At 44.0% G+C, this 17,375-nt stretch overlaps 1 protein-coding gene across 1 annotated transcript in view; it reads left to right on the forward strand.

Annotated features, from left to right (window-relative positions):
• TMC2 (transmembrane channel like 2) overlaps positions 1-17,375 on the forward strand; it is a gene marked incomplete at its 5' end in the record, with an annotated part of 56,685 nt that overhangs the window by 7,661 nt on the left and 31,649 nt on the right. The window contains 4 exons of the mRNA XM_080976115.1: positions 1,987-2,085; positions 5,742-5,887; positions 10,802-10,949; positions 12,262-12,450. Of these exons, the coding sequence (XP_080832241.1) occupies positions 1,987-2,085; positions 5,742-5,887; positions 10,802-10,949; positions 12,262-12,450 (582 nt within the window). The remainder of the gene's footprint in view (positions 1-1,986; positions 2,086-5,741; positions 5,888-10,801; positions 10,950-12,261; positions 12,451-17,375) is intronic.

The raw sequence follows: 17,375 nt of genomic DNA on the forward strand, positions 1-17,375 counted from the left end.
TCTTTGGGATGTTGTACTACAAAGCCTCTCTCCAGGCATGAACAATGCCTCCAACCTGATCCAGCTTTTTGTAGAGGAATGTGTGCTGCATAGAGAGATAAACATAATCCTTTTACGGCATTCAGGGGAAATATAACCCATGACATCCCCCAAAAATTCTGCCATCAGCCGAAAATGAGCAGAATTCAGATTACTGCTATGTAAAATATGATCTTCACACATTAGTTGTGAAAGGAGAATGTTTAAGTGTATGGGTGACTGGGGTTTTATTCTGAATTTTCTTAGTTTCAATATTTTATTTTATTTCCAAGCCGGAAGGACAGTACAAATACAAGCCATGCGAGGCAACAGATCAGTGTTAACTATATGAAATGGGAGACCATTGTAAAATCACAAGATTTCTTAACTAATAGGAAACATCATTCTCATTCTCTGGTTCCTAGTCTAATATACTGCAAAGAACTCCATGTAAAAATTAGCCGTTGGATTTTTACCCACCCTTATTCTAATAGATTTTGTTAATTTGCACATGGCATCCAATACCATTCTGGTGTGTAACTGGTTTTAAACGATGTTGTAAAATGTTTTGTTGCTAAAAAAATCAGAAGAAATCTGTTCATAAAATAATGGTTATCAGTTCCCTTAATGTATTCAAGTAAAATTCCATATTTATATGGATTACAGTGCCCAGATATAATTTTGCCACTGTGAATATTTCACAACTAAGCCTGCTTAAAACAGGGGAAGGGTAAGAAGCATAATTTAAGAGGCAGCTGTGTTAGTCAGTTGCAGCAAAAACTACAGTCTTGTGACACCAAAGCAGTGGTTCTCAAAGGAGGATGTGGCATGCCACACTGGTGTGGCAAGAGAGGTTGGCAAATGTGGCAGGAATATTCAAGGACTATCAAAGAAACATTTGAACATTTCTGTGTAGAATGGATATACAACCAGAAACAGTATCCATGCCTCACTCCCAGAGCTTTGTGTATTCTTTGACCGTTCTCCATGACAAATTGTTGTGAACAGGGATTTTCAACTCTGACAAATATGAAAGATTAGAAAAGAGAAAGGCTTCTTTGTGTTGATGAGGAGATGAGAGTTTGTTTGTCTCAAATTAGACTTGATATAAATGAGATTAGCCAACGAAAGCAAGCTCACACCTCTCATTGAGTTATATATACGTACTTAAGATACGTATGCAAGAGGCTCATTATAATTATATTTTGGGAACGGATTGTGTTCTTATGTATTTGCATTGTTTTATATTTTATGGAGGTCCCACGATCATATTATAAAGTAGTTGCGCTCTGTGTTATAAATCAAGCACTGCTAGCTGTTTCCTCTTTGTTTTCCAATGTATTTCTTACCAATAGAAAAGTTGGTGTGGTGCAAGCAAAGGTTTATTCTGAAAGTGTGGCCCAGAGGGGGAAAAGTTTGAGGACCACTGGACTAACACAATTACTTTGGCATAGGTGGGTCTAGAGAAAACTGTAAAAAGTAGGGTCTAATGACGACAAAATGCAAAAAAGCACAGCCCCTCACAATTCAGTAAAGAGACTATTCACACCAACAGTAATTGGTGATACCATTGAGGATAACACTGGCGTAGAATGACTCTCTACATTTTGCCTCAAAACTTCCTTTCTAGGAGGGCTAGAGACTTTCTTTTAAAAAAATGACTAGGGGCTGCCACCCCAAGCTTGCCAGCTCCACCTTTAGACCTTCTCGATCTCCCACCTCTTATCACTAGCCCCAAACCCACCTTCCTCATCCATTACAGCTGGAGTGCAGACTATTTTCTGGATAGAGGGACAGATATTTCTTTTCATATAAATCAGCCCATTTGTCTCACATTTTAAAAACAACACACCTTATCAACAGGAAAGGCAAGTTGCTGTGTTGTTATTGATGGGTCGGGAAATGAAAGGACATTTTCAATGCTTCACAAATTATCTTTTTTAAGAAAATATGATTAACTTGTTCCAGATATTAATGGGAGCACCATATGGAAGCATACCAAGAAAAATTGTACCCAGGGCTGAGCAAAAAACTGCCATGGATTTCTCTGTTCTTTGGGATTTTGAGGTAGGTGTCTTCAGATTTGTCTCATTTATTTACTTCATTTGTATACCACCCATAGAACTGATTTTCTGGGTGATTCGCAGGCCATTAAATATACAAAATACAATGCAATACTTAAATGATACAAAAACAATCTAAAACCAGCATATAAAACTAGAGAGGGGAATAACGTAGTGCAAAGATCTGAAAGCACTAAAATAAATGTGCCTACTATAATTGAAAGTCCAAGGACAAAAATGTCTTCACCTAGCTCCAAGAAGACCAAAGTGTTGGGCATCAGCCAAACCTCTCTAGGAGGGCATATCTCTAGATACTAGGGAGGGTCTGGAGGATCAATTGAAGATCTTAAGGTTGGGGCAAGTACTTAAGGGAGAAGGCAATCCTTCAAGTCTCATGGCCTCAAGCTGTTTAGGCATCACTGCCAAGAAGGCCCCTCTGCCTGCTTCCCTGAAACTTCACTCTTCTCAGTGAGGGAACCGCCAGAAGACCTTTGGAGCTGCATCTCAGTGCCTGGGCTGAAATTAAATCAAGCAATGTAGATATATGTGTGAACCAGTCCCAAGAATCCTCCCTATGTGTATGGGTGGACTAAACATTAGCCTTCCCCTTAGTAGGGATCCATACACCATATTACTGCCTCAAAGGTCCACAGAGCCAATCTGTCTGCAAAGGCACTGAAGCTCAGCACAAACTGCACCATAAGCATAATATCTGGGAAACGCTGAGATGAGATTTAAGCATGGAAGTAGATGAACAGTCAGCAGCGCTGATCCCGGCAGACCCTGCTTTTGAAAGTGCGTATTGGAGAGAGACTGTAAGACTTTCTCAACAAATGGGTTACATAAAAGAGGACAGAGGAGGAAAAAGAATAGGCTTCATTTGAGCTCAAGACACCATTTCTGACAGAGTGTTCTGGAGGCTATAATCTTCATTTTATTCTTGCAGTGGGGAAAACCAGCAAAATAAAATGTAAGCACAGAGCGAGACCCCCAAGCTGGAAATAAACTTTCTAATGAACACCGAAACAGAACTCGTTTGTGTTTGACTTTCCGTTGTGCTTTTTGCCTTTAGCTGTCCCAACAATGTACACAATAGATTCTGACCGTGTATCCACAGGGCTGCATAGTGCCCCTTATTTGCCTTCTTCCCACGGCCTCAGTCTCAGCAGCAACTCTGCTGAGGCAGAGAAGAACAAAAAGAGCCTTTTGTACACAGCAAGAGTACATTCAGACATCATGCTAGGTCAACAAACTATGGTCCACACGGCTCCTGCTCTGCTCCTCCCTTAGCTGGGGGGCGGGGAACAAACCATAGACCAGCTGACTTTTGTATTATGTGAGGTTATCATGGTTCGTTTCCTCTCCAAACAAAGCACAAACTGAAGCCAATGTTTATTTTTTGCTTCCCAGTGATGGTTTGCTTGATTGGGAGAAACCAACCACAAGTGCTGGTTCAGATGTAACACTAAGCCAGCCATTCCATCGTAAAGTGCGAAAGCTCAAGCACACACCAGCAAGCAGCTTATAGTTCAACAAGCAATGCTTTGTAGATCAGTGTTAGGTCTGAATGCAGCCACTGGTAGATATCATACTGAAATGGTTGTATATTCCAAACAATTTACGCAAAAACAAAAGAGGCTTTGGCTGATATATCCTATGCCCTTTTAAAATGTGGTTCTTTTGGGGTGGGTATTGGGTTGTTGTTTTTATTTTGACTATATATATTGTGGTTTTATATTTTGATTTTGTTCTGTGAACTGCCCTCAGACCTCCGGGTATAGGGTTGTATACAAATTCAATACTAAAATAAAATAAAATAAATATATCAAGTTAGGGCTTATCCACACTTTTGCCCCACTTTTTTCAGGCACAGGTCTGTGCTTAAATGCTCTGTGTCCAAGCGGGGGTCTTTTATTTGGGTGGGGGTAGGTTTGCCCCTGACCTTTCCCTGTGAAAAACTGCTCTTTAGCAAATGCCAATATGTGTCCTGAATCCCTGACCTACCTGGCAGCGAGTCCAGGGGTGAAGTCACACGAGCAAAGTCAGGAAATGCAATCCAGGGTCAATCCAAGTAGCCAAGTCTGAAGTCCAGCAGTCAGGACACAGCCCAGAGTCAAACCCAAAACATAGTCTTGGAGCATCCAAGCCAAAGTTCATCAACATAGGCAGTTGAGCAGACACAAGACGTCAGCTCTACTTCCAGTTTGTTCTTGGCTTGCTGATTGCAGCATCTGGGCTTGATGAGGCCTGTGACCCTCACCTGTTGTGAGCCTACTCCAGCTGAGGAATCACACCCATCTTCCCAGAGCTAGCAGGCCCTACCTGGCCAGCTAGGGAGATGGTCTGTGGGCCCTTGTCTGCTCAGCCTCCTGGAGCACCCCTTCCGCTGTTCCCTTCTCTTCAGAGCCCATCACATGCACGCAGACATGGGGCCCTCTGGCCCATGATGGGTCCTGCTGCTCTGGTTCCTGTTCACTGACCCCCCCACCCCCTCATCATCCTCTGTCACCCTGTGAGTACTTCCTTCCCTGTCCCCTGCTTGCCCCTGTGTGTCCTAGTCCTGGCAACATCCCTTGCCAGGATCCTCTTCCTCCTTCTCACCATCATCCTGCCAGTTCATGGGAATTTGGGTTTTCCATGAATTGATGTTTGCTCCAATTGAGCTTTAAAGAGTGGGCTTTGTGGGGAAAGCTCTGTGGCCAAAAAAAAAAAAAAAAAGGACACCCGGACCCAGAATTTTAAAGCATAGACCATGCCTGGAAAGAACGAAGGAAAAATAAATGTGGATACGCCCTTGGACTCAGAGCAGACCCACTGAAATCAGTGAACTTAAGCCCAGTGATTTTAGTGAGTCTACTCTGTGTATCACCCTTTGACTAAATGTGGAGGGGGGAGATTAGAGTCTCTTCTAATATTGTTTCAGAAGACAGACATGTCACACTCAGAGATATGAAGGCATAACTTGGGAAAGGAAATCTATCTGTCTGTCTCGGGGACAATGGAGCTGACCTGGAGATTGTACGAGAATTCTGTCTCACATAGTAACGTCTATGAAATAGCAATCTGTGACCTCTCTGCTTGACTTCTATTTTTGCTTCTTTTCTCGCACACACAGCAGAGGTAGCAGCACACAGATAACTTGCAAAGGGATAATGAAAATTAATTTTAGCAGCCTTTCCTGGATGCTGCTTCACTGGGGCTGTACGCAGGAGTGAAAAATTGATCCCTGCAAGAGGGAGGTGCAATGCAATACATTTCATGTCCTAATGCCGAGGAGTTGCTCATCAGACTAGGACTGTTGCCACCCTAAGCACAATTCCTGGGGTGTAAGACGCACTGAACTCAGTGGGAAGTTTGAATAAGCAATGGGCTGAAAAATTGCTTAGCACAGCCCAAAAGGAAATGCAACTAAAGCTTCTGCTTATATGATCTCTTGTGCCCAATCAAAAGCGCCTGCCACAATGGTAGGCGTCAATCAGCACACCAGCAAGTCATAAATGGGCATCTCATTCCGCAATGAGGAGTAAACTGAATTCAGGTTGTCGCCCTCACTAGGCTTGCATCCAATACTGATTACGAAGTTATGTTTCGATCTGATATGCATAAAAACGAACATCTAATATGCTCAAACTGATTTAGGCTGTTTTGTTCCCCTTCTAGGGCTACATTAAGTATTCTGCTGTTTTCTATGGCTACTACAACAACCAAAGGACAATTGGCTGGCTAAAGTACAGGCTACCAATGGCATATTTCATGGTTGGCGTTGTCGGTGTATATGGATACAGTATAATCGTTGTCATAAGATCGTAAGTCCAGCTCTTACTTTAGCATGGCTTTTCTGACAAACTGGTAGTGTTAGCCTATGGTGCATTCTTGCCTTGTGTGCTGAACAGGTTATGCTCAGAAAAGCCTGTCGCCCACCTTCCTTGCCCTAACACTCCCAGTTGAGTTTTCTCTGGTATTTGCTGCCACCGCCCTCCTAATCTTGCAGCCCTGCTGGAGGGGACCTGGAATGCACCAAAGCAATTACTTTTTTACAAACAAAGGGTCTGAGCCAGAGCTCTTTGCACTCCTTGGCCCACAACTCACTAGGGAACACAGGTAGAACTTCCAGCTGCCGTATCGTACACCTAGAGGCGGTTTTAGGGCAGTGCCAGCGGTTCACCCACATAGGGTACGGAGTCAGAGAGGGCACCTTCTTAAAGCCTGTTAAGTGCTTGCCCAGATTCAGGAAGGAGGCGTGAGGGCTCTGACAGGGTCCTAGAGCCCTCCTTCCTCCTTCCCAAAGCCTGGCACCTCTTACCTGACTTTGGGAAGGCAGGGCGAGGGCTGCAGAGGGTGTCAAATGTTGGCCTCGCGCAAGGCTGAATATTATTTCGGTCGCAGACCAGTTCCAGCCCACATACAACATCAAGGAAGTCATAAAACACGATAGGGATACATTTGAATTGGCAATTAGGTATAACAGGGACAATACAGATATAGCAACAGTTAAAAATATATAAATTAAAACTTAGTCACTAACATATAGCCTAAAATTATCATTTAAAATCTTAATCATTATGATAGCACAGCTTGTTCCCTAAGTTTTATGGCTATCGCACAGAATTTGGCTACCCTTAACGTGATCTCAGGATCCTTGTCCTCTACCAGGGATTTTAGACACTGAAGTTCGGATTCATTTGGAGATTTTTGCATGGCAGGGGTAACAAATACCGAGCGTATATCCCTGTAGAAACAGCAGCGTAACAAGGCATGAGAGACAGTTTCTAGCTCCATCAAGCCGCAGGGGCAGACTCGTTCCGTGTATGGTTTACCCTCAAATCTGCCCTGCAATAAGGCAGATGGCAGCACATTGAATCTAGCAAGGGTCAGTGACCATCTGTATTTAGGTATTTGTAATTTTGACAAATAATTTGCTGGGGTAAATCGTCTCCCATTATCTTTTATTGCTGGGTGTTTATTCATCTCGCTCACATGGCATTGCAGTTCCACATCCCAGATTCGTTGGCGGATTATTGCTCTCGCTTTCTCATAACCTACAGCTATCAGGGCCTGTGAGGAAAACCCCAAGCCTATTAGCTTTTCATGCAGTGTAGCTTTCCATTTGGATTGGTAGGAATCCAGTAGCGTTAAGGGTGCCAACCCAACAGGGAAAAAGATAAGTTTTAACCTATAATGGATCTTCATCATCCATATCTGAGAGCTAACAGGTGACATAGCAACAAAGTCTGCCCCTGCTACTCTGAGACCAAATCAGTTTGCTTGTTTACATGGCAGACCCCCTCCTCTAAACTTCGTAAAACCCAGGAACTCTTAAGGCCAACACACCCAGACTGTTTCCCAGACAGTCCCTTATAAATTACTCAGAGCAGGGGCAAAACTAGGCTTTATTTCACCCGGTTCAAAGACCCAGCTTGGCACCCACCCCACCCCATGAATTGTTCATTACACGCAAATGCTGCGCTTCATTGCACCACTGGGTAACCCATGTTATGAAAATATGCGGTTGCACCTTAGTTAAAAGCAACATCTTCAAATGCATGCAAGGACAGGCCCACATTAAAGCCCCCTAATTTCAATTCCCACAAAAGAATCGTTGTTTCTAAGCAGTGCTTTCTGTCCTGGCACAAATTGCTTATTGTTATCCATAATTCTCTCCAATTCTGTCCCCGAGAAGCTTCTTGAAACAGGGCAAGTCGCTGCTCTCATCCATTCAGTTCTTTTCTTGGAGTGCTAACAAAGCAGTTCCATTGTCACTCGATGTAATAATTTTTTTAACGGCATCATTTTAGCGAGCAGGAAAGTGCACTGAAACCCCTAGCAGTTTATAAAGCTGATGTACTTCTATTTTAACCGCACCAGGTACACGGCGTGAAGAAACGCTCCTAAGAACAAGCTGCTTTAAAAAGTGGATGTAGGGAGGAAAACACAAGGTAGACCCCCAGACTCACAACCCTGAACTCTCCCCTCCAGATTTTCCATTTGGTTGGGACCTGCTGAGAAATCCTACATTAAGGTTGTGAAAGCAGGCCCTGATCAGCACCCCTACTATTTTGATAAGACAGTCCCGCACAAATGCTGCAAAAAGGGTACTTAAGTTGCCTACCTGAAAGAAGACCTGGCCAACTGGCTTTGGTGCCCCACTGGTCAGAGGTCACTCTCTCAAAGGCAGGGGAGAGAGCCTTTCAAATGCTGAGCTGTCTTGCCTCTAGGTCCCTCCTATCATCAGGGTCCAGACTGCGATGATTGCCGTATCACCAGGAAGCTGACTATCCTTGCTGCCTAACAACTAGAATTATCATATTGTAGCAGCTAGGGTTAGGGCTAGTCCAGTGTTAGAGCCAAAATGCTCTGCTTTATTTTGTATTCTGTTCTGACTTCCTACCTTTCCCCCCGACGTTTCATTTCAAATACAGCTTCACAGTTTGACCGCTGAACTGTGTGCAACTGCCAACATCAGGATTCTAGAATCCCCCTGTGTCTAGCTAGGCACTTGGAATTAATACGACTTAAAGTTTAGAATTAGAGTCATAAGAGACCAGCACATTCTTTGAGTTCCCTTCCAACTCTTCAATTGGATTTTGAGCTCTGAGAGAGATTTGGGAAGTGTGGAGTGCCTTTGCACTCTGAGACAGCACTATCACATATTTTCATAATATGGGTTAGCCTGTGGTGCATTGAAGTGCGGCATTTGCATGTAATGAACGATTCAGACATGTGGGTACTTCTCTGGCAAAGCAGTTCAGTTTTTTCTTGCAGTTTTCCCCTCAGCCAGGTACAGGACTGGAACTAAGCCCAGCAGGGAGGGAAAATGCATTTTAGGAGGGATTATAGGAAAGGGTTAAGGGATGCGGGTGGCACTGTGGGTTAAACCACAGAGCCTAGGACTTGCCGATCAGAAGGTCGGTGGTTCGAATCCCCGCGACGGGGTGAGCTCCCATTGCTCGGTCCCAGCTCCTGCCAACCTAGCAGTTCGAAAGCACATCAAAGTGCAAGTAGATAAATAGGTGCCACTCCTGTGGGAAGGTAAACGGCGTTTCCATGTGCTGCTCTGGTTCGCCAGAAGCGGCTTAGTCATGCTGGCCACATGACCGGAAGCTGTACGCTGGCTCCCTCGGCCAATAAAGTGAGATGAGCGCCGCAACCCCAGAGTCGGTCACGACTGGACCTAATGGTCAGGGGTCCCTTTACCTTTACCTTTATAGGAAAGAGTTAAGCATCTCCTGCCCCATCCCCCCGCAGCCCTCCACAACTGCCTCCTCATCCTTTACAGTTAAGCTGCAAACACAAGTTTGAAAACTCCAAGTTTGTCAAGGAAACAGAAAGTGTCACTGTGGTGCTCCAAAACATGGTGCATAGATAGTCCCCTCCATGTGCAAATAGCAGCTCCGGAGGGAAAGTTTTTGTGGAAGCCCCAGCAGGAAATCTTTAAATTCCCCGCTCCCTTACCATTGCAGTCCTGGTTAGGGGCTCCAGCGGCTGCTATTAGGCGGGATGAAATGGCAGCCTCAGACAGCAGGTGCTTGCGGATGGGGAGCAACAGGAAAATGTTGGAGGACAGGCCTGGATGTGTCACACACCCTGCCCTATACTCCCTAAGCAAGCATGCTGCCTTCAGGTGTGCTAGCCTAGTATTGGCGTTGACATAAAATTCATCGGCCAGTCTAGTTCAAACAGGGAGGTGCCCTCTTGTCGTTGCCTCAGGCAGCAAAACATCTTGGACTGACCCTCTTTGAACTTCTGAAAAGATGTGTGCAGTATGAAACCACATGCTTAATGTCCTGTGGGAGTTTAGCCTTGAGTGACTTACGCCCACCCCCTGTGGGTTCTTTTACCTTCTGTGCAAAGAGGGAACTTAGTCCCAACAAAGTGGAAAATCAAGATGCACATTCATGCTTATCACTGTGGCGAAGGGGCACACATTTTCTCTTTGGCCATCACACTGGAATTCTGAACAAAGCATGCCTGGGTCACTTACACATCCTTTTTCTTTTTTTAATGCTTCTACATAACATGTGAAGATGCCCTCAGCACACTATGGGAACATTTTTCCTGGCTTGCAAGTTCATTGAAGGCTATCAGAAAGCTAAAAAAAGGCACACCAAACATTTAAAGTGAGCTTCATGAGCCATATACAAAGCCAGGAATGGATTCTTTATCTTACAACTCTCATTTCAATCCTTAATCCCACAAATCTAGTATTCGAAACTCCCATTGTTCTAGGCGCATTTTGTGACAGGGGATTTCATTAGCACGAGCAGTTTCTGAGCTTTGGGCGCAGTATTGTGCATAAGATTTCAGATTAAAACTGCAGAGTGGAAGGAAAGGAGGGCCTTTTTCTGCCTCCCCACTTCCAGCCACTCTCTGAAGAATGGAGAAGAGACCCTCTTAAGAATATGAAACATGAAATTGTGATAAAAAACAGTTTAACCAAAGTTGTTTTACTGGTAGCAGCCTGAAATGGAATCTTCACATTCAGAGGCAAAACCAAATGACAGTTTTGTGGCATCATAAATGCACACATGTAGGACTCCTGAATCAGCTCGCCCTGATGTGTATTCACAATTATATATATTTGCTGCCTGAAATGCCCACATAGAAGTCTCAAAGAGCTGTGCTGCTCTGGATAACACAGACCTCTCTGCTCACAGAAGAGAGGCATCTAGTGGCTGAATAGCAGATTGTAAGCAACCGTATATGACTTTGTTGATCTGCAGAATGGCCCGGAATGCCCATGAAGACACGGGCGATGGGGATGATGAGAGCTTCATTTTTAGCTGGAAAATGTTCACTAGTTGGGACTACCTCATAGGCAACCCAGAGACAGCCGACAACAAGTTTGCATCCATTACAACTAGTTTCAAGGTAATCACCACCTCAACTTTCCTCTCTGCAGCAAGATCCCTGTCTCTCGAGATGCTACTGCATTGCACCTTTGGCAGAATTTCAATGAGGGCAGAATACTCATTTTATATAGCTAGGGAGTCACGTTTAGACACACTTTTGTGATTGTATCGAAAGCTTAATGGTGTTTTTTCTTTTCACGTCCCAGCTACTGGCATCATCCATCAGTCTCTTCTTTTGCACTTTCTAGTTATCCCATTTCACAAAGGAAAGCTTGACAGTATTGTTGCATTGTACAGTGGAGGCTGAAAACCCAAAAGATGCATTAGAAACATCCTAAATTCTTTGTGGGTTTAAAAAAAAAATCAGTTTATGATTCTTGAACTGAACACAACCCATATAATAATGCAGTTGATTCAGATATTTCCTGCTTTCTCAGGGACAATGCCCAACACTACTAAACTTTAGCTTCTCCTTAACAAGCTTCAGTCTTTCTAAAGTTTAACTTTATTATAAAATATTTATAGGGCTGCTTTTCAGAGTAAAACTCTCTCAAGGTGGCTTACATAATAAACCGGCAATACTAAAAAAACCCACACAACCTGCCCAGAATATATAATATGGTGTTAGCTAAAAGGAATGCCATAACAGGTTGAAAATATCGCTCACGCATGCATTGGTTACCCAAAACAAATAGATCGTCAAAGCCTTCCTGAAAGACCAGAGTGAGGAAGCTTTTTTAAAAAAAGTGATGGAAAATGCACTGAAAAGTGTGGGATTAAAAAAAATGTATTAATGGGACAGCGTATAACCACAGTGCAAGCAAATCGGGATGAAAACGCAAGCTTCACATAGCCTCTTCACAAACAAAGCAGAACAAATCCTCATTAAGGACCAGTTATTGTCCAGTGTCCACATCAGATTTGTGCAAAAATCAAGATGAATGCTCAATAAAGAGGTTGTCCTGAGGAGCCTCCAAAGCCATTGGGCCACCATGAAACAGTCCCTTTCTCCATTGTGCCCACCAATTTTACCAGTCATTGCAGCAGGCAACCATCACTGATCTCAAAGTGTGGGTTGGTTGATTTGGATGTGAACAGTCCTTCAAATAACAAAGACCCAAACCATTCCGGACTTTAAAGGTTAAATCCAACACTTCAGTGCATCTTTGGGGCATATGGAATGCTTTGTTTAGAAACCACCAATGCATTTGTCCCACAAGCGGCTCCACAATCCAAAACACACTAACGGGTGGGGATTTATGTCCAAGCAAGCATATATATATGATCGGGCTGCAAATCATCTCTCCCTGTGGTTTATTGCATTTCTTAAGGAGTCAATTGTGGATGAGCAAGAAAGCAACAAAGATGAGAACATCCACCTGAGAAGATTCCTGAGGGTTCTGGCCAACGTACTTATTATATGTTGCTTATGTGGAAGTGGCTATCTTATTTACTTTGTCGTTAAGCGGTCCCAGGCCTTTTCAAAAATGGAAAACATTGGCTGGTATGAAAGAAATGAGGTAAGAAGAGTGCAAGCATTTTAAAACTGCCTCAGCTGAGTCAAAGTCAATGTTCTGCTGCATTTCCCTGTTGTTGATCCCCACCTCTGGTATTCAGCAATATACTGCCTCTGAATGTGGAGGTATTTAGCTATCATGGCTCACAGACATTGGTAGAATCTGGATCAGGCCAAAGGCCTATCTGGTCCAGCATTCTGCTCTCCCAGTGGCCAACCACATATGAATTTGCTTAGCCTTTTTTTTTTTTTACATTTATAGCAATACACGCAAAGATAAAAACATGCCTCTTGTGTGCCCTTGGTTGCCACGATGGACACATGGGTCAACTCACAGCTGATTGCAGTCTATAGGCTTACCTTCTTTCTCCCAGAATTGTTCTTGGATCTGGCAAATCAGTTAGTGAAACCCTCAGATGGACAACCTGCAATGATGCAAAATAATTATAAGAGGTGGGGATTTAAAAGTTGTAGAACCGAGTATTTTTCTTTGCTCCTAAAACCTTTCTGCTATAAAGCCCATGGCGTCATTCTGAAAGCAAAGTTATCAAGCTTCCTTCTCGATCCCATTCTTCAGAAACACATATTCAGCAGCAGTGCACGGTCACCACAAAGAGAATAGTGGGAGCTTTGACCAATTTGCTCTGTATGCTCACTATGCTTTTAAAGCACATTTGAAACACATTTCCCCCCTTCAAAGTGTTATGTACTGAAGTTCTCACCCTGGGCCAGCAGGGGGATACTGTAGATAGTTTTCACTCAGGTCCGCATATGCAAATAAGGGATTGAAAGTGACGTTCAGTGATTGGATAGTTACAGAAAGTGGTTCCTGTTACGTTCTAGTAGAGCTCTATATAAGCAGGCTGGCTGAACCCTTCAGTTCAGTCCTGTTCTGGCCTGTGAATAAACAAGAGCTGTTTGAAGAATCGCTGTGTTGTCTGATATGTTCACCTACAACTTAACACAAAGAATTCTGGGCATTGTAGTTTACCCCTCACACAGTTGCAATTCCCAGCAAACCTTAACAAACTACAGTGCCAAGAATTATTTGAGGGGAAAGAATGTGCTTTGAATGTACTTTATAGTGGGCACACGGCCTATGATAAGCAGCCTTCTTCCAACACTGGGCCCCATATGTTGTTGGACTACAACTCCCATCATTCCCAGCCAACTGAGCCATTCACCAGGGATGGTGGGAGTTGTAGTCCCACAACGCCTGAAGACCCAAGGTTGAAGAACTCTGGTCTGTAGTAACCTGACAAACGGAAAAGTACTCCCCTGCTAACTATCATTTATATCCTCTGTCGCTTCATGTAACGGGTCAAGTCAGTATGGGGCAACCAGTACTGTAATTATTCAGTAACACCCTTTATCCGTTTGAAATCTCCCAGACCCTCACTACAGACCTCATGATTCCCTAGTTTCTGGGAAGCCATCGCCACAATTCAGACATGACACCACACCATGGTCAAGGCACATGATGACTTAAGGTGCCCATTTCAAGAGGAAAAAACTAATTTTCTTTAACACAGCTTATGGCTAGGCTTTTTGTACTGCAAAATTTATTGGCCTATTAAAAATAAGATTGGTGCATCACAAGCCAGACCCAAGATTTAGAGTTCTCTAAATAGAAACCTAGTTTAGCATCTGCTCATCCTGGTTCTCTGGTCTCTCCTCCAGCTCTGTTCTGTTGATAATGATCAGCCTATATCCTGATCTGACCTAGAAGGAAATAAGCACGTTGTGGTTTAGGGTTGCTAGGCAACCCTGGGAAAGCTCTCATCACACACACACACACACACACACACACACACACACCCTCCTAGTCAAACAATCAAAAATTACTCGGAATTGTCCTGTGTGTATTTAAGCAAAGCCAAAGTACTTTTTTTCCATTTTCCTGCCGCCACCCGCCAAACTGACCAAGCCATGATAGGAGTTCAGTACACAGGTAGAATAACAGAACTGTCGAGCTGGAAAAGACCATCAGGGTCATCTAGTCGAACCCCCTACAAAGCAGGAATCTTTTTGCTCAACATGGGGCTCGAACCTGCAACCCTAAGATTAAGAGTCTCTTGCTCTGCCAACTGAGCTAAGCCAGGGATTGCCCCACTTGCCTTATAAAAGGTATACAACTTTATTCCCTGAGTCAATAATTTCATTTGAAGATACAGATATTTGTGACGTTTGTGTTCTTACGCTCTCACACAGAAATCCCTACTGTCAGTTTCATCCCTTGCCATCTCAGCAAAATTAAGCTGTGTATCCACTTGGCGTAAGAAGTGATTTCACATTGTTCCTACAGCAGGCTTCACACTTTCATTTTAAGGAGCGTACATGCCCCTGCGCAATTCAAACATGTGGATTGTCTCCAACTTAGTCCTACTCAGAGTAGACCCACTGAATTTAATAGGACAAGGTTAGTCAGGCCCATTAATTTCGGTGGTCCTGCTTTGAGTAGGACTCACATTGGATACTACTCTGTATTTTTATTTAAGTCATACTACTGTACTGGTCTCCTTTGAAGGCACCAGACCCTCAAACCTGATAATATTCTACTTTGTTGGTTCACTTTTTTGTTGTTCCTATTAAATTTACACCTTGCCTTTCTGCAAAGGGATACAGATGCTTTCAGAGCAGCATTGCAACTATTAATATCTCCCACATTGTATTCACGAAAAGCTTAGCCCAAGTGTTGAGGCGCATTTTGTTTGTTTAGAAAATGTATAAACTGCTTGATAAAAAAATTAAAAAGCTCTCCAAGCAGGTTACAAATAAAGTAACCCAGCAAAATCCACAAACACTGGTGGTTTTCTCCAGGTTAAAAACTCAACACAACTTTAAATGTAGACAAGTAAATCAGGTGCCTGGGCAGAAACATTTTCAGCAAGCGTCCAAAACAATATAGATATTGGATACTATTCCTAAGATACCATTTTTAAATATATTCAAAAGGTTCTGGTGCAGATTCCCTTTTCCCTATGTTCACCTGAGGGAGAGAAAGCTGAAGCAGAATAATCCATCCTGTCAATGCCCGGCAGCATGGGAGTGAAACTGCTCCCCTCCCGAATCTCTTGAGAGAAAATATTGGGCCTGAAGACAAGGCCCAAGACATTTTGCTGACTGAGGTGAAGCAGGTTATAGCGCTTCACCAGCACACAAGGCAAGGTGCATACTAAATAATAATAATAATAATAATAATAATAATAATAATAATAAATTTTATTTATATCCCGCCCTCCCCAGCCGAAGCCGGGCTCAGGGCGGCTAACAACAATAAAACAGTACAAAAGCACAGCACACTCTAAAATCATTCATTATAAAATTAATTCAAATCAAGCCACTGGCAACCATTGGGCCAGAGCTCTGCAAAGATTGCCGAGGGAGGGAGTCAGGCTGTGCCCTGGCCAAAGGCCTGGTGGAACAGCTCTGTCTTGCAGGCCCTGCGGAAAGATGTCAAGTCCCACAGGGCCCTGGTCTCTTGTGACAGAGCGTTCCACCAGATTGGAGCCACAGCCGAAAAAGCCCTGGCTCTAGTTGAGGCCAGCCTAACTTCTCTGTGGCCTGGGACCTTCAAGATGTTTTTATTTGAAGACCGTAAGTTCCTCTGTGGGGCATACCAGGAGAGGCGGTCCCGTAGGTACGAGGGTCCTAGGCCGTATAGGGCTTTAAAGGTTAAAACCAGCACCTTAAACCTGATCCTGCACTCCACCGGGAGCCAGTGCAGCTGGTATAGCACCGGGTGAATGTGATCTTGCAGCGAAGACCCCGTAAGGAGTCTCGCCGCGGCATTCTGCACCCGCTGGAGTTTCTGGGTCAGTCTCAAGGGCAGCCCCACGTAGAGCAAGTTACAATAATCCAGTCTGGAGGTGACCATTGCGTGGATCACAGTGGCTAGGTCAGGGTGAGAGAGGTAAGGAGCCAACTGCTTAGCTTGGCGCAGATGGAAAAATGCCGCCTTTGTTATAGCTGCAATCTGCGCCTCCATGGAAAGGGAGGTGTCGAAGATTACACCCAAACTCTTAACGGACGGTGCTGGCACTAATTGCGCCCCCGCAAGAGATGGGAGTTGCCCACTAGTCACCTCAAGGCCAGCTAAGTTATTTTCTGTACCTGAGGCAGAAAATCCAGCAAGGATTACTCCTCCTCTCTGGCATCAAAAATGTAACAATAATAAATTTGCTCTGACTAGTAATTTCTACCCTTCCATAACACTCAAAAACACCAGCCTAAAGTGGCCATCTCGCTATTGCTTTGTTACCGGAATTTTTATAATGGTTTGTTTCCAGTTAAATGGGACACTGCACCCCCAGACCATCCCCCAAACCAACACCATTCAATTTTGTAAATACATTGGTACCTCAGTTTAAGAACAGCCCTGTTTATGAACTATTCGGTTCACGAACTCCACAAAACTGGAAGTAGTGTCCCGGTTTGCGAACTTTACCTCAGTCTGAGAAAGGAAGCTGAACGGTGGAAGGGCACTGACGGAGGGAGGCCTCATTAGGGAAAGCACGCCTCGGTTTAAGAACGGTTTCGGTTTAAGAACACACTTCCAGAATGGATTAAGTTTGTAAACTGAGGTACCACTGTACCCCCATAAAAACTCACCACAGTTTTGCTGCGTTGTATCTTGTTCAAGGTCGCACAGCCTTCACCTGTCCCAGGTGCAGCAAAAACCTTCAAATATTCATATAAAATCAGCCCCACGTCCGGATCGACACCGTTCCAACTTCATTTTACTCAGGGAACAAAGGACTACCGAAGCGGAGAGCTTGGGACATGAGTGAGGGCAGCCATAATCCCTGAAGCCTGTGACAACTACACAGCAGCCTCTTGCACAAGAGATAATCACTGGCATCCTGGCAAATGTGTGCCAGACAGGTAGTCATCACATGGACAACAGGAAACCATCCAGGAAAGGATTGG

This window comes from Podarcis pityusensis (assembly GCF_964106645.2).
Source record: "Podarcis pityusensis genome assembly, chromosome: 12".
Lineage (NCBI taxonomy): Eukaryota > Metazoa > Chordata > Lepidosauria > Squamata > Lacertidae > Podarcis > Podarcis pityusensis.